The sequence below is a fragment of the Drosophila tropicalis genome, unplaced genomic scaffold (genome assembly GCF_018151085.1).
Source record: "Drosophila tropicalis isolate 14030-0801.00 unplaced genomic scaffold, ASM1815108v1 contig_878, whole genome shotgun sequence".
NCBI classification, from domain to species: Eukaryota; Metazoa; Arthropoda; class Insecta; order Diptera; family Drosophilidae; genus Drosophila; species Drosophila tropicalis.
The window spans coordinates 10,749,967-10,772,446 of NW_027173374.1; the positions used below are offsets into that span (position 1 = coordinate 10,749,967).

General features: G+C 38.1%; 2 protein-coding genes, 1 long non-coding RNA gene and 1 other non-coding gene across 7 annotated transcripts in view; 2 read left to right on the top strand and 2 right to left on the bottom strand.

Annotated features, from left to right (window-relative positions):
* The window catches only part of bnl (branchless), a 45,893-nt gene extending 33,962 nt beyond the window's left edge, over positions 1-11,931 (top strand). The window contains exons 3-5 of one of the 3 annotated variants that reach the window (XM_068300322.1): positions 5,278-5,381; positions 8,562-9,895; positions 11,840-11,931. In XM_068300322.1, the coding sequence (XP_068156423.1) occupies positions 5,278-5,381; positions 8,562-9,895; positions 11,840-11,897 (1,496 nt within the window). In that variant the 3' untranslated portion in view covers positions 11,898-11,931. Of the gene's footprint in view, positions 1-5,277; positions 5,382-8,303; positions 8,451-8,561; positions 9,896-11,839 lie in introns of those variants that run through there. The other 2 variants (XM_068300323.1, XM_068300324.1) reach the window with 2 other exon arrangements.
* A 1,329-nt stretch (positions 11,932-13,260) lies between these two features.
* Positions 13,261-13,564, top strand: LOC137584419 (uncharacterized). Its single transcript, XR_011033480.1, has 2 exons — positions 13,261-13,400; positions 13,470-13,564. It is a non-coding gene; the product is annotated as an uncharacterized lncRNA (long non-coding RNA).
* Positions 13,565-15,684: 2,120 nt separating this feature from the next.
* TRNAV-CAC (transfer RNA valine (anticodon CAC)) lies at positions 15,685-15,757 on the bottom strand. The gene has a single exon. It is a non-coding gene; the product is annotated as a tRNA-Val (tRNA).
* A 3,818-nt stretch (positions 15,758-19,575) lies between these two features.
* On the bottom strand, positions 19,576-22,437 carry Acsx4 (Acyl-CoA synthetase X4). Of its 2 annotated transcripts, XM_068299220.1 has the most exons (5): positions 21,783-22,437; positions 21,531-21,716; positions 21,260-21,468; positions 21,071-21,187; positions 19,576-21,011 (listed from the first exon to the last, which is right to left on the bottom strand). In XM_068299220.1, the coding sequence occupies exons 1-5, from the start codon at positions 21,921-21,923 to the stop codon at positions 20,045-20,047; spliced, it is 1,620 nt and encodes a 539-aa protein (XP_068155321.1). In that variant the 5' UTR covers positions 21,924-22,437; the 3' UTR covers positions 19,576-20,044. The 2 variants fall into 2 exon arrangements, with proteins under 2 accessions (XP_068155321.1, XP_068155322.1); XM_068299221.1 differs by lacking the exon at positions 21,783-22,437 and having other exon boundaries at positions 21,260-21,463; positions 21,531-21,670.
* Between the last annotated feature and the right edge of the window lie 43 nt (positions 22,438-22,480).

Below are 22,480 nucleotides of genomic sequence, written 5' to 3' on the forward strand. Positions count from 1 at the left end.
GCTTTTTTCTTGGCCTCGTTTGAGTGATTTATAAAATCTAAGGTAATGTGATATTTTATATTTTCACCTGAAAAAGTTTAACAACACTGGTGAGAAATAATTAAAATTATGACAATTCAATACTCTTTAATGATTCGATAAAACTTCAGGCCATCAGTTCATTGAACTAACACTTAAAGGGTAATAAAAATCAATACGAATTATTCGAATTGAAAATTCCTGGCACGCATTCGAGCTGCTTTAAATTGCCCACAAATTAAGCACGTATAACGATTTATCCATCTATATATATCTGTGTATCCCTTCTTCATATGTCACGCATTGACGATAATTAAAATGTCACCGAAAATATTAAAAATTATGCCCGTCAAAATGAACTTTTCAAAGGTGTCTTGTGGAATGGATTGATAAACCGTTTTGGGGCAAGCGAAATGCGCGCAGGCGCACAATTTATGCAAATGAGGCCTTAATTTTCTTCAACCAGTTGACAGTTTGGTAATGACAAAATTTATGACCAAAGGCCTTCAATATGGAAATGAAATATTTAAATATGACCATAAAATGTATACAACCACAAAAATGATATTTTTAATTATGCTCACAGGCGTGACATTTTATAGAAAATTTATGAACACTCCTTCTCCATGGATTGGTCTCTGTGGTTTCTTTGTGCTTGTTTAACATAATAAAAAGAGGCATGATATGAAAAACATTTATATAGTATAGATATATCTTTTACTACTACTGTGCTGTGGATGATGTCTGCTCTTTTGTTTGATCATAATTTATGATTGTGGGCAGAGTATTTTGACAATTTGATTTGAGAAATTCAGAAGGCAGGCATATCAATCAGTCCAGTCCAGGCTAGGCCAGACAGACGACTACTCTAAAGACACTACAATTAAGTTGGTCATGTGTTTAACAGATGACAAAAGAAGAGTTTGGGCCAGACTATTAAAAGCCAATTAGGGCCAGATTATTGAGTTGTCTTTCTTGTGGGTGTTATGATAAAGAAGATCGAGCCATTTGCATATTCACATATGTAGATGATTTAAAGTAAACAAAATTAAATTTATCGTTTTTCATAAATACTCTTGTTAATTGGGTATATTAATGTGATTAAAATGTATGTTTATCTAGTCAAAGACAGATCGATTTTATAAACTATCTTTTCCAAGATGTATTGATGTAAGGATGCCTAAGAAACAGAGGAAACTTTGCTGTTTAAAGCCTTCTCTTTGTTTCACTTGATATTGCATTAAAGAGTATTGTCTAGCCATTGATGGGAAAAAGGTAAAAACTGAAGGGCTTGGGAAAATACGTTGACAAAATATTTATTGCTCGTTTGTTTCTCTCTGTTTGTTGTTTTCCCAACCCCAAAATTGCAAATTTCATGGTTCACCAGAGATAGAAAGTAAATTGGCCTTTCTCTTTATCTATGTATCAAATTCACTTATTTGCTTCTGACTACTGATTTTCATTCAATTCGCACCCCATAGATAATTTTGATTATGATAGAAGAGGGTTGACAAAACGGATTTCCTGCAACCGAATACCTTATTGGCCAAACAATTTTGCAAATGCGCAAAAAAAAAAGGAAAACAAACATATAACTATATAAATTACAAGCTGTGCCCATTGACAGCTGAGAATTTTCATTTATTGGAGGGGATGAAACGCCCCCAAAAAACTAATTCCAATGAGTTTCTCTGCCAGCAATGATAATGGAAATAATGGAAATACATTTCTTGAATAATCTATACAATAAGATCTTCTCTATTCTCTGATGGTGGAGAAGGGTAGGAGGGATTTGTCATGGGTATTATTGGAATTCTTGTGGCTTTCACTGCCTCGAAAAGTAGATATCATCGTTTCTCTGGCTGAAAAGCTACCGTTTGTCTAACAATAAGTTAAAACAAGAATCTAAGCGAGACCCAATTCATTAATGAAAAATGATTTTAGATATTAAGAAGCCAAGTTTTAACTCTTGATTTGATTAAATTAGTCTAATAGAGTGTAAAGTAGGGAGAGACAAATGATGGAATTTCCAAAGAAGCGGGGAAGGGGGAGCCCACCAAAGGAGACCAAAGTGCTTAACTAAGCCGCTTAGGTAAAAGTTTCTACAGTGAAAGTTTTCCACTCCATTTAAATGAAATTACAAATTAACAAATAAAATGTTATAAAAAAATATGTAGAAATTTTCAAAACAAACAAGGGAGAAATATAAAGAAATGATTTTGGAAAAACAACAAAAAAAAATATGTTAAACATAATTTTTACACAATTTTTTATTTTCGAATGGTCTTGTTATAAAAGAGATGTTTAAAGAAAAACTGTAAAATAGTTTGTTAACCACGCCGCCACGCCCACCCCCACCTACCGTGTCGCCTTCTCCTCCCCCGATTCCGGCTTCACCTTTTTGCGTGAGGCGGCTTTCAGTGACAGGCCAATTTCTGTGGCACCCGCAGAGCAAGTTTTTTATTTTTCTCTCTTTTTTTCTGTTTCTGTTTTGGGTTTTCCGCATTTTCTTGGTTTTGGTATGTGTGTTTTTAACCAGTTGGAGTGGAAATGAAATATGTAGATGAGTCTTTAATTAATTTGAGACACGAGACAAGTGGCGTCGTCTGTGGCTGCGTCTGCGACAGCTTCGGCTTCGACGTTGTCGTCTTCGTTGCGGTTATCGTCTGCCTCCTGCCGTTTTAGCTTGTTTTTTAGGCCAAGAATGAATAGAGCTGTGGATGCCACAGATCAGTTCTCTTTGGCTTTGGCAGGTGTTGACTCATTTGCTTGACTGACCATTAGAGATGCCATTGATCAAGTGTTTTAACGATCAAAATAGGTAAAAGGAAGAAGTTTTGATTTCGCAAACAAAAAGTATCAAATGTATATCTCAAGGATTAGGAAAAGAAAAGATGTCCATTAAAAAGACTTTCTTAAAAGTTTTTTTTTGTCTCAACAGCTAAATTTAGTTGAAGCCTTGACAATTTTCCCACCAGAATGATTATAAATTATCTAAATTTTCATTCGTTTTAACAATTTAAAACGCTAAAAGTTCGTCACACCCACACACACAAATCGTTGCAGATATAACCCATATGAAAAATGACTTTTGTTAATACGAGCAAAACAAATCGTTTTTTAAATGAGCCCCAAAAATAAAAAACAAAAAACAAGTCACACCACAGAAAACACGACAAACACGACCAGGGCCGCAAGTGAAATGCAATACCCCACGATTCATTCAACGCGGAGGCTGCCAAAGTGAAAGGCTGTCACTTGCGCCCCCAACTCCATTTTGTGCTCCATCTTCTTCACATCCCCCTCCTCCATCCACGAGTACGACTACTACTCTTCTCATGCACATAACAAATGAACTGAATCGCTTAGCATATCATTTGTTTAGGTCTTTTTTTGTTCGTCTAAAAAAGAAGATGCATCGATGCTTCGAAGTACATACAATATTGCCCGAGCAATTGCCAAAGCGAAATGAAATAATTATTCATGGCAAATGGATAATTTAATGGTCCTGGTTGTGGTTGGGGGGTTGCTTTTGAGAATTGAGAGGGGGGAAATTATAAATCTAAAATTGAGAACGGAACAGCAAACTTTACAATTTCCGTATTGATGGGTCGCGGGGGTATTGCATTTTCAAACACGCCTCGCTTTTGTTGTTTTGTGTTTATTTAGCCAAGCTGCAGTTGCAGTTGCACTTAGTCGGTTGCCGATACCCGGGAGATACACACACACACACACATGTATACACACTCATTCCCACACCCACAACATTTATATAGACTTTACTCCATTGGAGATCATAAATTTTGCAGAACTATTGACAGCGTCGGTTTGGTTTTTTATGATATTTACTCCATTGTTTATCTTTGACACAGTTTTCAATATAAACTCTGGCGTAAAATGTGATAAAATCTTTATACAACTATTATATCATCTGGCTGGGAATGCCCAATGGCATCATTTTGTTGAATCATGAAAAACACACAAGGATTACTTAAGAATTGCAAAATTCATTGCTCTGGCCTTTACATATTTTCACATTGTTCTTTTTATGAATGAAAAGTTCCATCATAAATTTTAACGTTCCAATTCCTGTTTTTTTGGAGCTCATAAACTGAAATTGACAAAGTTTCTCTGCCTATGCCAAAGAGCCGAAGATAAAGTACATCCATTTCCTTTTATGAACTCTTACACTTTCCTCACATAAACAAAAATTCGATAATCAATTTTCCCATCAGTCAAGTAGCAGCCGACGCCACTCAATGAATATCAAAAAAATTACTAAATTTCTGTGTTCCGGCATTATCTCTAATAATAATTTTGTTCATAATGATTTTTGGATGGCAGCAGGCGCAGGAGCAGCAGCAGCAGCAGCTGTTAAATTTACAAAAACCAAAGACCAAAAATTTCAATTGGTAGCATAACAAGATGATGTTTATTACGGACAAAGTGCATAGACCATAAGTAACCAGAAGTTCATTGAACGGGAACGAATGCTGGCTCCTGTAAGTGTTGTTGTTGCTGCTGCAAGTGCTGACACACTTTGGCCAGGCTAACAGCCAAGAGCCGGAGAGGCGCAACCTGACAACCTGACAAAGACTAAGAGGCAGGCGGCATGCCACATACCGTAGCAAGTAGCTTCGGCACTTGCTGCTTTTCCGTAGGGGACCACACAAGTGGTTTGACCTTTAAACACCATATTGAACTTGATATTCAAGTGCAAAACTGAACAATTTCAATTAACCTTAAAGTAAATGAGTATTTTGTGGGTTAAGATTTTATAACTTGCCCATGCTGTTGACAAATTGGCTTCTATGATTTATGATTTTAGGCGACTGACCTAGCCCAGCAGGTACTATGAAATCTCTTAGAGATGGAAAGGAATGAACAATTTCATTTTAGAGTTGGTTTTCTCAATGGTTTTGATAGGAACACTTAACTAACATAAACTGGAGTTTGATTTATTAAGAGTATAAAGTATTCGGTGTGCAAGGTGCTTACCTGGGGCTGATCTTTGCTCTGAGGTGTCTGACACTTATGTATGTAGGTATAACATGTAATTAATAACTTTTTCCGTCTTGGCTCTGTGGACATGGACACTTTCTTGACATCTCTGACACTTGGCCAGATTTTGGGTCAGTCTTAAGCTAATCAAGTTCCTTTTGTATGGATGGATAATTAATTTAAATGCTTTCTCTTTCTCATACTGATCATGTTTTCTCATTTTTTTTTCTTTCGTTCTTTTTTTTTCCCCGATTGCAGCAATTCTTCAACGTTCTACAGTCGATGTGGGACGGATTAAGATTCAAAGTGTGGCCACTTGTTTATATCTGTGTATGGATGCCTGTGGCTCTATCTATGGCTCGGTAAGTAAGAAATCATAATAAATTTGTAAATCTCTTACTTTAGATGATTTTGAGTCCTTTGGGTTGGAATTTCGCTTCGAATTCACATTTGTGGCATATCAATTATATTTTATAGAGCGTAAAATTGAAATTGTTAGGCAAACAAAGAGTCTGTTAAAAGATTGAGGTGAACCTCGAAAGGACAACCCTCCAAGGATGATACTCAAGAACGTCCTTTTGGCCATAAATCAGTTAGGTCGAGCAACCATTTAAAGTGAACAAAAACAAAGAAACAACAACAACAAACAAACCAAATACAAACATGATCATCCTTTCTATTGGGATCCTTTGCCTTTATGGTCTCCTTTCTCTTTCCTTTTAAGTGCCAACTGACGTCGGTCGCATGTCCTGACTGCGTTTTCGTTTTTTCGGAAAATTAATGTGACACTTTTGTTTCCCGTGCTGCGCATTGTCGCATGATCCTCATCTCGGTCGCTCTGTCATACAGTCATTGGTATTCGGTATTGGACTGGCGCCATGCGGCTGTTATGCTCTGCTTACGCTTCATTGGACGCCAGGCAGGCAGTTGTTTTATATACATATCTGTATATATATATAGGTACATATATATATTTATATATGTATGTAGTATGCGTTTATTTGTACAAAGCACTTTGACCTTTTCGCTGCCGAAATAGAAGCATTTTGTGCCAATTCTGTCAGACCAAGGCGTGTGTTCGCATTCGTAGATACTCTCACACACACACACACTCAGAGATACGGATACGGATACAGATACATTAGCAGTTCGCTTGATGTTGCTGATTGATGCGCCTCACCATCAGCAACTTTGTAGGCGGAGACCAAGATGCCACAAAGATGGCCCTTTGAAGGCGCCGGCCGCATCAATGCAACGTGTTAAAAAGTTGGTCAAGTGGGCGGTTTTTTGTTTGGTTTATATTTTTATTTTTTGTTTTTTTGGCGACCCAATGCGTCCGGTTAAGTCAACCGAAACGCAGCAGCACAGCAGGGAATTGTTCTTTTCATCTTGTTTTGTTTAGACGACTTTAAAAATACAATCTAAAGTTTTAGAATAACTCAGTGAACACAAGGTAGTTGATAGTCAACTAATAAGATCACTTAGAAGATCTCAGATTATTATAGAAAATTACTAGAAAACTAAACAGAGACGAATAAAACTAAGCAAATGTTAAATTTACCCATTACTCATGAATCTAGTAAATGTTTGTTTCCTTTGCCTCTTCCTTGTGTCTCTTGTTAATATTCTAGATGTTGACATTTAGAAAATATTCGCCCAAGTCTTGTGACAAGTTTTGTTTTATGACCTTAGAAATATTATGTGAAATCTTGTGACTAAATACTGCTGCTGATGATGATGATGGCAGCTGATTTGCCTAATTTGAAATACCAAAACGTTTGCCAATTCATAAATTTTTGAAATAAATCAGTGTGTCATATGTCGGTGGGATCATTTAGTGTGTTCCTGTGGTTTGGGGGGGGTCCAATTAAAAAGTTGTAGCCATAAATGTTTATAATGCGATGATTTGCTTATTAATTTGCATAATTTGTTCTCAAAGTCAGTGCCAACACTGTGACAGTGGCCCACCCGCTGTGTGCCTTAATGGCCTCCGTGTCTGTCTCCGTCTACATCTCCATAATCCAACTTCGTTTCTCGGATTCGGAGTTCATGTCTCATGTTTTAAGGCCAATGAATTCGTTGCATCATTATCACGGTTATTGTCCTGTTTAGTGGTGATAAGCTGGAAACTATCGTTTTCTGGTTTGTTGTTGTCTGTGGAACGCGTCATGCAGTGTTGAGTGGTTCCGTTTTCTTTTATTGTAATTATTTTGGGTTTAAACCGGTTGTTCTTCGACCCTTTTCACCTTACCTACTACTACTACTACTACTACACCTGGCGCCAATTGATAAGCTCTGCCCATCGCGGAGGTAAGCTAATGGCTATTATCTCCAATACCCACATCATGCAACAACTATCTAGAACAGAGAATTCTACAACTCTATTTTCTTCTTTGTATCTTCCTCTTTTGGGTGACTGCAATTTTCACTTGCTTCTCTATCATTAAAGACTAAAAATAAATGAAAATGCCTAGGAAAAAATCATAAAAAGGAAAAATCTTCAGACGACAGACGTGTCTGACAATGAGAGAAAAGAATATAGGGGACCGACGGCCGACGACCGACCATAATATTGTGGTTTGCTCTTCTTGTTGCCACATATGTCAAACAAAAAATGGCGTCAACATTTTTCTCATATTTTGTTTGGCTTGATTCGGTTTTGTTTTGTTGCTATTCCACCACCATTTGATGGCTCATTTCATATCAAATTGGTGTAGCGCCGCAGTCGGACGGACGGAGACGAAGACGGAGTCGGAGTTTCAGCCAGCCGCGCCATTTGCCTGATTAATTTCTAAATTTAAATCTCGGCGACATTTCCAACAATTTTAATTGCCTGACAAGCGAATTAATTCAATGTTGTTAATTGAATTTGATTTCAGCAAAAGGAAAAGAGACAGAGACAAACAAAACAAAGCAGAGTCGGCAAATCTAAAGGCCCAGACCCCCTATCCCAAATCTCAGTTCCCATTCCCATAATCGTTCCCAATCCTTTTGGTTTCTCTGGGGTTTTTTTTTGCTCTTGATTTACATTTCTACCTAAAATATAAAAACAAAATAATGATTCTCAATCCCGTCGGTTGTCCTTTTGTGTGGCTGTCATGAGGCATTCATAAAGTAGAAATGTTTATGGTCAGGCGGGTTCAGGAGGGCCAGGGGCGTTATTCCTATCGATGGTCAACGCCGATAGCGAGCACATCCTGTGATAATGAGCGCATTTATCTAACAGATTTGACTTTTCTTTTCTTCCCTTCAATAAGGTTTTTGTTCAAAGGCCAGACCAAAAGAAAGGTCCCAGACGCCGCAATGCCACTAACTGTAGGTAGCCTAAAATCATTTTGTTTGAATGGAAATTACTCACATTACCTTCTGAAAAACCAAAAGAAAGAGAAGAAGAAGGTGGAGTGAGAGAAAATTCCAACCCAAGCCCCAAGGTGATGACTGCTTGAAAAATACATCCACAAAAAATTATATTTTAGTTCGAGCAATGATACAATGTGATGAAAATTAATCCTAATTCGAGTTCTTTGTGCATCTGTTTTCAGAAAGATTTCACCGACGACTGTGTATTCAACGAGAACATGGAACTACATAACTACAATACCTATTCATCCACGTACAATTCGAATGCTAGACGCGTATTGTATTTGGCGCTCAATCGGTATGGCGAACCGCGGCGCACACAAATTCCGGCCAATAGATCATTAGGCAAATTGGCCACCTATACGAATGCCATCACCGAAACGGTGCCGCAGGAGCGTGTAGAGCAATTGATAGCCAAGAATTTTGGTGCAAATCGCGTCAAGCATGGCGTGCGCCAACTCTGTGATACGGGCAAGCCGCTGATTCAGCTGATCGATACGCTGCACTTTAAAGGGCGACCGCAGTGCAACAACAACAATAGCAATAGCAATAGCATTAGCAGCAGCAGTAGTAGTAGTAGTAGTAATAGTAGTAGTAATAGTAGTAGTAGCAGCAGCAGCAGTAGTAGTAATAGTAATAGCAATAGTAGCAGTAACGTTCCTGTGCCTGCGGCCAGTGCCAGCAGCCTGATTAGTATTAGTAACAGTAGTCAAAGCGAGAGCGGCCATATTAACTCTAGTAACTCTAGCAATAGCAATAGTAGTAGTAATAGTAGTAGTAGTAATAGCAGCAGTAATAAGAAACGAAAAAAGCTGCGCAAATGCAAACAGCACGAAAGCGAAGAGCTTCACAATTGTCATAAGCGTCCAGCTAATGCGGCAAGTGCTCTACGCAAACGTGGCCCAAAGGCTCAACGATGCAAAGAACTGCGTGAAAAGGCAGCCGCTGATGGCGGCCCACCGCCCAATTGTGGCAAGAAAGGTGGTGGCAAGCGGAATATGAATAACAACAACAATAGTCCAGCAATGCAGCGTCCCAGAGCAGGAAATACCTCTCCCAATCTCAATCCGCTGCATGCTTTAGGTAAAAAGAAGTCGGCCAAACTTGCTGGCAGTGCTTCTGGCAAACAGCGTCCACAAGTTGGCTACAAGAAGCAACAGCGTCTCAATGCTTCCCAAGTGGGTAATGGCAAACGCAAGCACCATCGTACCACAACTAGCACCACCACCACCACCACCACTACCACAATGGCCAGTAGTTTGGCAACACCAGCCGACATGCAGTGGGAAAGTAGCTCTCCCCTGCCTGCCATGGCTCTAAGCGAAACCAGTGATCGCGTGGAGCGCAATGTTCGCCGTCTGGACAGCGAGGAGCAGGAGCCCGCCGAAGCCGACGACGAAGATGATGAGGAGGAGTCATCGTTCATGGATGCCAGCTATGAGGATGCTGAAATGGAGGCACATGGACGCAGTGGCTCAGCAGCAGGAGCTGGCGATGATTCGCTCTACTACGATTTGTGAGTTTCAATTTTTCAACAATTGCAAAACAATGAACAAAAAAAATCAAAAAAATACTTCCTAACTCTTCTTCTTTCATCATCTACTTAATTCTCTATACTATTCGATTGTAACATTTTGTTTAAAAAGTTTTTTTCTAAATTTTTCTAAATTATTCTCTAAATGGAATTGATTTTTCTAATTGGCATTAACTTTTATTTTGGTTCAGTAAAACACTTTTGATTAGTGATTGTTATTAAAAAGTCTAAATATCAATTGATAAATGTTTAAATTGTTGAATTTTTTTTAATCAAAATCGATCACTAATCAAAAATTTAAGTACTAAATTCACATTTTGTACTTTTGCAAAATTTAATTTAAAAATTTTCTTTTGGTTGTTGTGTTTTTTTTTTCTCTTTCTTTAAACCCTTTTTTCATATCATTAATAATTTTATAACATTTATTTGCAAAATTTATTTAATTTATTTTTTGGTCTTCAAAGAAACGTACAAAGTGTATAAAATTTCAAAGAAGCATTTAAGAATTTTGATATAAACAAAATCTTTCTGTAAAAAGTTTTGGCCTGAATACGAGTGTATGATGCATTATTGTAATTTGCAAGTTTCCAGACACACACACACACACACTCAAAACACACACACCATATATTCACATACAGCACTACTTTTCACTCTATACATAAAACATATATACAATATATACTTTAAATAGTATATTTGATATATTCTAAACACCTACGACTGTGGTTCAAAAAAGTATTTTTGAAACAGGTTACCTTTAAATCCTGTCTAAAGCAACAATGCAAAATATGAATATCAAAATGTATTAATAATTCAAACAAAATCAACGGAGTCTCGAGTATTTAATAAGGTTTTCTATAAAAATCGGCACTGAATCTTCTCCCCACACAAAAAATATTCATACTCATTGAATTTTAGCCAAATATTTAGTTGAGTTTACTTTGTAATACAGGCTAATTCGAAAATACTTGAGTCTCTGATCCAAATCCAACAAAATACTCAAAAATACGACCACAAACAAAAATCGGGAAAACTTGCAAAAATTAAACGAAAAGTAATACCAAATAAAAAGGTTTTCCGTCTCAAAACGAATCGAATAATTGGCCCAGATGAATGTTTCTGTAAATAATTATCAAAAAAACAAAAAAAACAAAAAACGAATGTGGTTAATGTGTTAATTGTCGAACCTCGCTGCTTCTCAGTGCCTAGTTTAAGTCAATTTAAAAACAATTTCGAAATGAAAAAACGCCATAGAAACAAGAATCAATATCAACTCACAAAATATTTAATTAAAAAATAATGTATTTTCTACTTATCCTTTTTTCACATCTAACATGTAATTTTATTTATTTAAAAAACTTAAGTGTGAAATGATGATATATGCTTAAATATATATATATATATAACTATTTTATAATTGAGAAACAAAAAATTGTATAGTTTTTAGTTATTTATTTAAAAACAAAGCAAATATTTATTTATAATTTAGCTCATAGACTAACAAATTTTAATTGCAGATTTAAGAGAGAGTGTGACGCAACAGAAGAACGAAAGAAAAAAGCATGAAAAAATAATAATAATAATAATATATGCATAAATAAAAATTACAAATCTTATATTAATCAGATGAAAAGTGAGTTTTTTGTTTGTCTTTTTTGTGTGTGGTAAGATAGAACCTGACAAGAAAGTGTAGATATATAGTTAAAAATCCTTTTTTTTTTTTTTTTTGCATGATTTTAAAAACAAATACTTTTGGAAACATTTTGGAATTATTATCTTTGGCATTTTGCACGTTTGCTGAACCAAAAATTAAATTAAATTATAAATTGGCATGGTTTTTTCACTTAGTTGCACTTTTGTTTCTTATTCTAAAACCAAAAACCTTAAAAAAAATTGTTAAAAATATTTTTATAAAATTTACAGAATATTTTTATGGCCATTGTTGCTCTTCTTTGGGCTACAGAGAACTTGGCTCCTGTGACACGAGTGAGAGAGAAAGAGAGATGATAAATTTGGACCCACCGTTCTATAGTTCCTGATCGTATATACATACATACATATAATATATTTAAGTTTACTTAATAAATAATCATAAAATTGTATATAAATTTTGATCATAATCTTTATGTAGCTCTCATAATTTAAGACTGAAAGAAAATGAAATGAAATGAAAAAAGAGAAAACAAATTTGCTGGAAATAAATTTTAAAATACAACAAGATATATAATATTTGAAATATGTAGTTTTTTCTTCTTCTTTGCTTTCACATACATATCAGAGGCCAAACCACTTTATTTGTTCCCTAATTTATATACATACATTATATATAAGTATATAGACTATATATTTTTGGTTTGTTGCCATCTTTCCATCGCCAAGTGATTTATCTTTATGACAGAATCAGGTGCGAATGGAGAGAGAGATATAGTCATTGGTATAGGTTGTGCTTCTCAAAAGAGATTAGAATTCGTCGGAGAGAGAGAGAGAGAGAGAGATCTGCTTTCCACGTCTTTTTGCTCTCATAATCAGCTGACAACGACAGCTGTCGTCGACCTTAAGTCCGCTGGCAAACGTCACAGATCATGAGGTAGGCAAAAGGTAGGTGGGCAGGTGGGTAGGTGGGCAGACGCTACCAACAATCGTTGAATCTATACAAAATTGATTATTAAACAAATAACAGTGGAAAATACTAAAGCCAGCTAGTTTCCTAGCATTTGTTCAAATTACGACGAGCAATTTGCTTTCAGCATTTCGCTTTCTGATCGAAGTCCCCATTTTAGGTTTCCACCCATACATATGTGTGTGAGAGAAGTCACGTAGGCCTTGAAATGGCGAAATTATTGCTGGTGCTGCTGCTGCTGCTGGTGCGGCGGTGCCGCTTGTTCCCGTTCCCATCATATTCATTTAAACACTGTATTGAATTTTTCGCATGAATTGACGAAACACGAGGCCCAATGTCAGCCCCCACAGCAGCCAAAAAAAAAAAAAAAAAAAGTATATCAAAAAAGTTCTCCCTGGCAACAAACACACTCACAATCGGTAAGGCATAGTCTCTGGCGACGATCATAAAAATCCAAAGTCAGCATAATAGAGCATAGCGTTTGATGTGACGTCGTTCATATAGCTCTCGCGTTTGCCTTGGCACGCGCATTTCCGGGTCCCAGACCATAAAAATGGGAATTCTACATACATACATACAACTTGCCACTGTTGATCATCGTGACGAAGCCACCGACGCGTCGCGTCGCCGTTTGGCACCTTCTCCCGTGGCTGATATCGGAGCTGATTAGTAAAGTTCATTGTGGTCGGAGAGAGAAAGACAGCGAGGCACTGGCTGCGGTGGCGCTTTCCACAGCAGCAGCTGATATTGTTCTAACGGTTCGTTGTTTTTGTTTACCTTTCACTTTTGCCGCTAATCATTGTCAGCTGATCGCTGAATTTCTAATTGATTTATACATACGACTGTATGAGGCATTTTGTTTGGGTTTGTTAACTATATCATTGAACACGAACATCTCTCTGATTCTCTCTCTCACTCTCTCTCTATCGACAGATTGGTATATTCGACAAGTGTCTTAAATTGATTGTGATGAAATAATTGCCCAAAAGCCAAATATATAAAAATACATATTCAATATATCGACAAAATTCATTTGTTTTTTACTACCTTTAAATTGAAATTTATTTTAGTAGTTATTATTTAATTATCAACAATCTAAATGAGAGAACAGAGAGAGAGAGGCTTCTTGGGAAGATTTGTATTATGTCCAGGAAAGCAAAGTTTTTAACTCACACGTGAATTCATTTGTTAAATGGCCTTATCTAGGGTATTCCCACTTCAGCTCAATGCAATTTAAATGATTTCTATCAACCAAATGGGGGAAATGGACGCATACATTTTTGTTTTGTCTACGTCTGCAAACGATTCTTATTTTGCAATAATGTTTTTTTTTTTTTTTTTGTTTTTTTCGCAAATATATGACCATATGACATTCAGTTTTGGATTACCAGTTTACTTTTAACGTTACTTTTTGGTGTCTACGTGACGTATGGAGAATACACAGCCAAATGAACGATTCGTTGCAGTGGTGTTCCATTTGACTGAATCAGACACACGCGACCACGAAAAAAATGGCTTAAAGTAATGGGAAGTCAAGTGGGTTAGAGCCAGTCTCTATATACATATGTAGGCACGCCCCCAACTGAGTGATAGATGCAGGAAGTATGCAAGACAAATTGACAGGTTACACTTGTATAATGCCAATGATTAGATTGCTTTGTTTAGGCACCTTAACAATGATTAAGCTACAATCCAGATACGGTCCCTATTCAATTGACTAATTAGGTCAAACGATTATCGTTTACAATTCCAAATCGTCAGGTTTCTTGTAAAGGCTAGACGTTTGGATAAAATGTACCTAAGTTCTTGTTCAGAATCAAGAATCTGATATGTGAAGGCGTATTGGCTGAGTACATGAAGATTTTGTTGTTGGTTAACGCTTATTTAAATTCAATTAAATAGATTTCAATCATCGCCAAAAACATGACGGAAATGTCATGTCTTCACGCACCCCCTCATTTCTTTTTTTGGGGTGATCTGGTTCTGGTGTAGTTAGTTTGCGTTTGCGTTTCTAGTTCATGGCCTGCATTGCGTGAATATGATGAATATGCTTAATTGGATTAGCTGGGAATGGCTGGTTGGTGCGCCGCACAGCCGGGAAATGGAAACCAAACTGAAGCCAAAGTTAAAAAAAAGAAGTGGAAAACTCGATTGCATAACCAGGCTGTGGTCGGTCCCCCATGTCCGGCAGAAGCAGCATGTAGGAAGATGATATGACATGTGAAATGGAGTTGTAGACGAGACTTCATATTCTATTTAGTAAATAATTGGACACTACTGACTGGCCATACGTCACAAATGATGTCAGAGCATGTCAATCCAACGGGGCGAATCTAGAAAGAGTTAATTTGTTGGAAAAAAATTAATAATCTAAAAAAAAAAGATCATGAGCCGTCCGCGCGACAGCGGCTACTCTGGGCGTTGAACCCGTAGCCTTTCACTTATTGAACTTGCATTCCATTAGCTAGACCAGACTAAAGAATTCGACAAGAGTGGCCAATAAGTAAGAAGTGTGTTAAAATCGCAACCTAAGCTTTTCCTTCAAAAGCTTTATTTTGAAAGCTTCTGCTCCATGTGGTTTTGTTTAGACAAGTCGTTAAATTTGAATTTTCTCTTTCACCCCCAAGTTCAATGTGGAATCTATCAACGGGAAGCCCCAACAAATGAAAAATCATAACACTTTCCTCGAAGCAATAAATACAACTGAACTTTCATTCGATTCGGAGTCGTAAATATGTCAGCCATTGAGAGTATGAGGTATATGGAGGTCGTGCCAAGGATCTGACATTGGTAGCAGATCATTAAACAGCTGAGAGCGATGAAATTCTTATGGCATACCTGATCAAGATCATAAAACGAGGCTCATTAAAATGATATTAAATTTAAAAATTGAAATCAAGCCCACACACAGACACACACACACAAACGAGGTGATTTCTGAAAATACTTATAAAAAAATTAAATAAAATTAAGAGAGAACATTTAAAAAATCAGAATTGCCTATGCACCAATTGATTTTTTGAATTTCAGGGTCCATTCAACATGAACTTGTGTGCCTGATGAGGCCAAAATAATATAAGACTTAAAAAAAGGTAAATTAAAAAAGTATTTTTAACAAGTTTCACATAAAAAATAAATTACTACTTATTGTTTCCGCCCGGGTTCGAACCGGGGACCTTGTGCGTGTGAAGCACACGTGATAACCGCTACACTACGGAAACAGCTGATCGGCATTGGGACGAGAATGAAGGAAAGCCGCTCCAATGCGATAAGAAGGAATTTACCATTTTCCTCTCATGTCACACGGTGGGTGGCCTGTAATTAATCAGTCTTAATTTGCATATTTTCTCCGAAAAGGGAAAATAAATAAATTCGTTGACAACTTTTATAGACATGAGCTTTATTTATGGTCATGACGATAAGCGAGAGCGACGGTGAGTAAAAGTGTTTCACTTTGGCAGACATGTCGGAGGCATTGCTAGAGACTAATCTAGGTTTAACCATTTGTTTTGGAAAAAAAGCCCACCCAATAGCAAGACCCAAATTCAAGGCCACTTATTGACCGAATATGGAGAAGCTATGCGCCATATCTTCCTTTGTTTCTTCCCCTTTTTCTTTCCTTGGGTGGTGCGTGTTTGTGTCGCATAAATAAATTGCCACAAATAAAAAATGGCAATTACTTACCAAAAGTACGTAGACTCTTCTACTAGCAACAACTGATAAGGGGCAATCATTTGGATTTGAATTCTAAGTGCTATGGACACCCGCAAACGGGTTCAACTGGGTCCAAATCGCTACGATACAAGTGACAAGTGAACATGGAAAACTAATTTATATGGCGCATGCGACAGGAAATGCAAAAACGACTGGCGATCAATTCGAATTCGCCTCCCCTGCCCTCCACCAGATAGAGAATTGGAAGCTGGCGACAAAAACACTTGGCCCAAGTGTAGAGAAGATGAGACCTTGACCGGGTCTTGCGGTCTGGGCCAACGGTAATGCGAAACCACCGCTAAAAAACATATCTACATATACGTGCCATATAACTGAAGTTGGTATGCTAACAACACTTTGCTCTTAAACAACATCAGCGACAAGTAGTTTCTTTCTTTTTTTATATATAAATTTCAGTTTTTTTTTTTTTTTTTTGGCCCCACCGGCTTTTCAATCTGAAAGACGTGTTAAGGAATTGTGTCTATCGGTGGCAATCAGCAGAACGTAACAGAGTACACTGAAACAAATAGGGACTATAAATGTTGAAAAGGATATAATGAATTACAGAATTTTGGGCATGAACTTTTGCCATCTTCAAGAAAAAACTGTTTGAAATTTGGCCAAGAAAGTAGATAACAAATATCAAAAACCTTTACTTTTTGGCAAGTGCAGATATTCAGCCGGTTTGATCTTGTGGCATCATCTTTGGCCAGATCGCTTGTTGACCAAGTTCTGGCTACAACAATGTGTCATGTATACCCGCCAGGCCAACATGTTGCAAGATTTTGCGTTATTCCTTTTTGTTCTGTTGTTGGTGGAACATTTTTCATATTCTGCTTTTGTTTTTACAGCCATGCTGTGGAAAATATTGCCTCAGTCATACTTCACACCTCCCACAACGGGGCGGCAGCGAGAAATTGGCCAGCTTCAGGCGCCAGTTGAGCCAGAGCAGCTGGCCATGACCACGAATGCGAAGAGTAACAAGGACCCAGACCCCGAAAACTCAGTTGCGGGCCATCAGCAGATACATTGATCATGCTCCAACGCTTTTGCATCTTCATCTCTTTCATTAATCGCTACATTTATTTGATCATCTCTCTTGAGAGAGGAGCAGCCTCCACATTGGCAAAGTTAGATTTATGCCTCGTCTGTGTAATTTACTCGCTAATCATGCAACACTTTTCATTTTGACACGTTTGGGCGGCGGATCTCACAAAAGATCGCCGCCAGCGGTAATTATGTAAATTTTTTTGGTTTTAGTTTTATTTCACTTCCCCGCTTAATCTTCTCCTTCCTTTTTCGGTTTTCCCATTCTAGCCGGGGGTGCCATTTTATGATCTATGCTGGGGTCTCTTGCTTAGAAATGAACACAAATTGATAAAAGCAGCGAACAAAATGAGAGAAGAAAACAAAAAACAACAACGAAGAAACAAAAAAAACATCTTGGTCGATTTTTATAGTCAGACATGATGCGAGATTCCGAGAGCACGATCCGCATCCCGATTCTGATATCGATTCAAAGTTGTTTTCACTGGCAAACACGTTGCTTACATAAATTATTCTCAAGGAGTCCAGTTCCAATTCCATGGAAAATGCATTGCGCGTGTTTTGACACCAAACATCCGCCCCAAAGCCGCAGCCATCAAGGGGTTAAGGTTAAGACATCGAAGGGAGGCCAACACGGAGGCGGAGAAGTTGATCTTGTTAGGCTGTTGCCGCTCATGCGCATGACTGCAATTTAAGCGCCATAAATTCTGTGCCCAACAACTTCTAGGCAACTCTTCGACATCCTCGATGGCAATGTGTCAAAGTTGTTAGACCCTCAGATTGATCAAGGGTATCATCTCATCTCTCCGTGTATTATCACTTTCTAGTCTTAGCAGTTTTAGTCTTTGCCATAAGCCAAAAATCCAGCAAAAAGTAAAAGTGATATCTCTGATAGCCTCAAAGTGATAAGCCCTCTAGATGATGGCAAACAGGAGTGGATTTAGGTGGTATTTATAAGTACTAAAGGGTATACATTAGTCGTTCACCCCATCTTCATCCATTTCCCACTAATAAGACATTACATTAGAATGACTTAATAAGATTTCCATGGAGTCTGGTCATGGGTATGAGTCTGGGGAATGGGATTGAGTCTGGCAGGGCAGAAACTAATTTACTTCTACCTATTTAAGTTCTCATATTGCTTTTGTTTTTTGCTTTGACATATGCTAATGTTAAGACTGCTGGTAATTTAACAATCCTTCAAGCAGACATAAATATGTTTTTATCATATCAAATGGTCATTAACAATTTCATATAGTTATAAGGGTAATTCAATGAGATTTTCTACACGATTAATAACGGCTTCGCATTCACATTCGTTCGACTTGTTAACTGACAAACTGGTCGACAGTTGCTAATGAATTAATCAGCGCAAAAGATCGCAGATCTACAATCCATGATCGAGTGATTTCAGATCATTCTGGCAATCGCATAAAATATAAAGCGTAGGCATTTAATTACACACATATAGTGGCATTTACTGACAAATGATAATTGGTATTTGCATGACAATTAGAATCGCCGTCTGTCCAGTTAGTGATCACAGATCTTATGTCCAGTTGTTGTTGTTGTTGTCTCTCTTGCTGTCCCTGTCTCCGTCAGAGGCGCCATGATGCTGTGAAATGTTGCTCCACTCCATGATGTGGATGTGGTCCAGTGATGCAGTCCGAGACTAATGCTAATGCAATTGGCTACGCCTGGCACTTCCTGCATATTTTTCGAGCAGGTTTAAGAACTCAACTCTCAAGATCACTGAGATCAATGACAAATGCATACAAGCATAGGTGAATATATATATGTACATACATACATATCATATCATATATAAGATGACTAAATTCCCCCAAAATATGCGATCGTATTTCATGAACTTGACATTGACATTGAAAAGATGCACCCATGAGTCCAAATGTAGACGCTCCGTCAATCAGCTTAAGCGATCATTATCAGCCATCCTTTAAATTATTTGGGAGCAAATTAATTTCATTCTTATTTTGAGTATTCTCTCTCCATTGATCTCACTAAGTGCCTCTTAATTGTGTGCCGAGTTTTATTTTGGGAATGCAACCAGGCATCAAATTGATCCCTGTGCATGGGTCGAAGAGGAAGAAAACATGTCACTCAATTGCATGGGGGGCGGAAGGGCAAAAGTATCCAATTGCAATGCTGACAAGATCACGTTCAAAGTGCAACTTGGATGTTCGCCTGTCAATCAAAAAAATAGAATCTAGCATGAATAAGAGAGATCTTAAAATCAAAAGGAATGTAGACTATTAAATTCTTGAAAATTGAAATTGTTCACAGACATGGAATAATTTATTTAAGTCTACTATTTAATATACTTTCTTATTAAAAAATGTAATGTGTGACAAAGGCAACTGTAATCAATTTTATTATTAGTATATCGACCTAATTAATTGGCAAGACGTTTAAATTTACTTTGTTTGCCTTGAAAAAAAAAGAACTTCAGTTTGGGCGCCTACTACAAACATATGTATGTATGTATCTATAAGTACGTATGTATTATCGCACCTGGGACACCCAATCTTTGACAGATAAGCTGGCGATAAAGCACCAAACTGAATGCCACGACTATCTGCACAACAAAAACATTGTGTCTGCATTGGGGCTTTAATGTTGTGTTGTTGTTGTTGTATGAATGGAAGTCAGCATGAATTCCGTATCCATTGGCTGACTTGGTGAGTCATATAATTAATAAATTGTTTAAGACTATCAAAAATTAACATCTAATTGCCATTGCTATAATCGTTCCATTTTTTGCCCAATGCCTGATCGCGGGCTCGTTGACGCAAGACCTTGCCACTGCCCGTCTTGGGTAATTCAGTCAGAAAGAAGACTCCGCAATGGAGTTGCTTGTGAGTGACTACCAATCGCTTGGCCACGTACTCCACAATGTCCATCTCGGATAGACGACTGCCAGGGACTTTAACCACAGCCGCAGCAGCTGGATCTCCATCCACCTCATTCCATAGGCCAAAGACACAGGCCTCTATCACATCCGGCAGTTCGGCAATGACCTGTTCCAACTCATGTGGACAATACTGGGCACCATGGAAGCGTAGCATATCCTTTTTGCGTTCTACTATATACAAATAGTTCTCATTGTCAAAATAGCCCATGTCTCCGGTGTGAAACCAACCCTGGTAGTCCTGCATGCGCTTTGATTCATTGGGATTGCCATAATAGCCATTCCAAACTTTGCCATTGTGCACGAGGATTTCGCCAGTCTCTCCATGGCCCAGACTACGGCCGGCATCATCGAGTATTTTCACTTTCACTCCGGGCACAATTCGCCCCACCGATGAGGGTTTCGCCACTCCCATATTGGCCGAGACGCCACCGGCTTCGGTCAGAGCATAACCATATGATATTTGGCCATTCATAAGAAAGTCATGCATCTTGAGAAGATTTGCCACATAGCAATTGCCGCCACCCACACTGATAAAGCGAACTGTGGCCAAACGTTGCTTACTCAATGTCGGCGCCTTGATCAAAGAGGCAACCTGTTGGGGTATCACTGTCAAAAGGGTGACCTTATATTTCTCAACCAACTGTAGCATATACTCTGGTGAATAGGCTCGATCGGTGATAATACGAGTCGAGCCATGGCAGCAACTGAAAAGCATATTAAATAATCCAGCTGACCAATCGATGGTACTAAAAGAAAGCAAAACATCTTGCCCGGTCACAAAGCTAGAATGAAAAACAACAATGCTATAGCCGACTTCAGCAAATCAAATATGAAAACCTACCCAAAATCAAAGAGACAAGCCGAATTTGATATGCAAACAGCCTTGGGTAGTCCAGAGGTACCGGAAGTGCTCAGTATGGCCACCGTTTGATCGCCACCCAGCAAAAGGGACTCCGGTCTATTTAACCAAAGAAGCAAATCTTAAATTCGTGAAGTCGTCAAAATTTGTCAATAAGAAGTAGGTACTTACGTGTAATACAACTCCATTTTGGTGGGCTCCAGTAAATCCTCCACACGGGGCATACCCAATCGATGTTCTTTCAGTGTATATACTGGAGTCTTCAACATTCTCGCTATGACACTAATTCTTGCATAAACCGTGCCATCGCAGAATATAACTCTTGGTCTGGTAATGCAAAATAAATGCTTCATGGTCTCCTCATCGTGCCATGGACTAACCTAAGGGCAGACGATAAATCCATTAAACTCTCGCTTTTCTGTTTAGAGATTAGCACACTTACCGCATGAAAAGGTGTCCCATTTAGAAGACAACCCAGAATTACAGGCATCAAATAGGTGGTATTAGTTCCAGCTATGCCCACCACGTCGGCTGATTTCAGGCCCATGGCCTTCAATTGCTGGGCAATGCGTATGGCAAATGTGATTGCTTCGCCATTGGTTAAAGCAGTGCCCTCCGTATCAGAAATCTGCAAGTGAAGAGTTTAAGAAATGACAACCAGATACCTTTTGCAATATATGTACATGAAACTCACCTGGCATAAGTTAGTCGGATGATTTCTCATAAAGGCAAACAGAATTTTTCCAATCGAACAGTCCACATCGAAAAAATTTGCCGGCCTTGGTCCACTCCAAATTTTTGTGTATTTATCGAATTGCGTGTTGCCGCGTTCCATGTTGGCAGCTGGTTAAATTGATAAGAGTGGCGAAACGTTCCGTGGATGGATGTTAAGGTCCAAGCGGAGAGCACGTTCTACAGCAACTGGTTAAAGCGATTGCTGTGCGTGTCCACACCAGAGAGGACTGTCCAATCTTATCTTGGCTTAACCGTTTCCCTTCCAAACGGTTAAGCACAACGTCACTTATCAACATCAACTATCATCTATCTGCACCTATTTATGTACAAACGTAAGAAAGGTGCTACCAAACCCAAAAGCTCAGAGATAAGAAATGCTTTTGATGATAAACCCAAGCGAAAACTTTGCAGAAGATTTCTTAAACCGATAAGGAAGAGAAAGGAATGAATTCATTTTCAGATGACAGATAACTGGTTATACCTTGACCTTGTATGTTAGGACCCCCCCCTGAACTGGCCTAGTAAGGGTGTATACATGAGGATTACCAGAATTAAAATATAATAAAGTTTTCAACACCTAAATTGTTTCTTACAGATTTAACTTGGCACTAGATAAAGGTTATCATAAAAATGGAATCACGATTTAAGTTTGGGTAT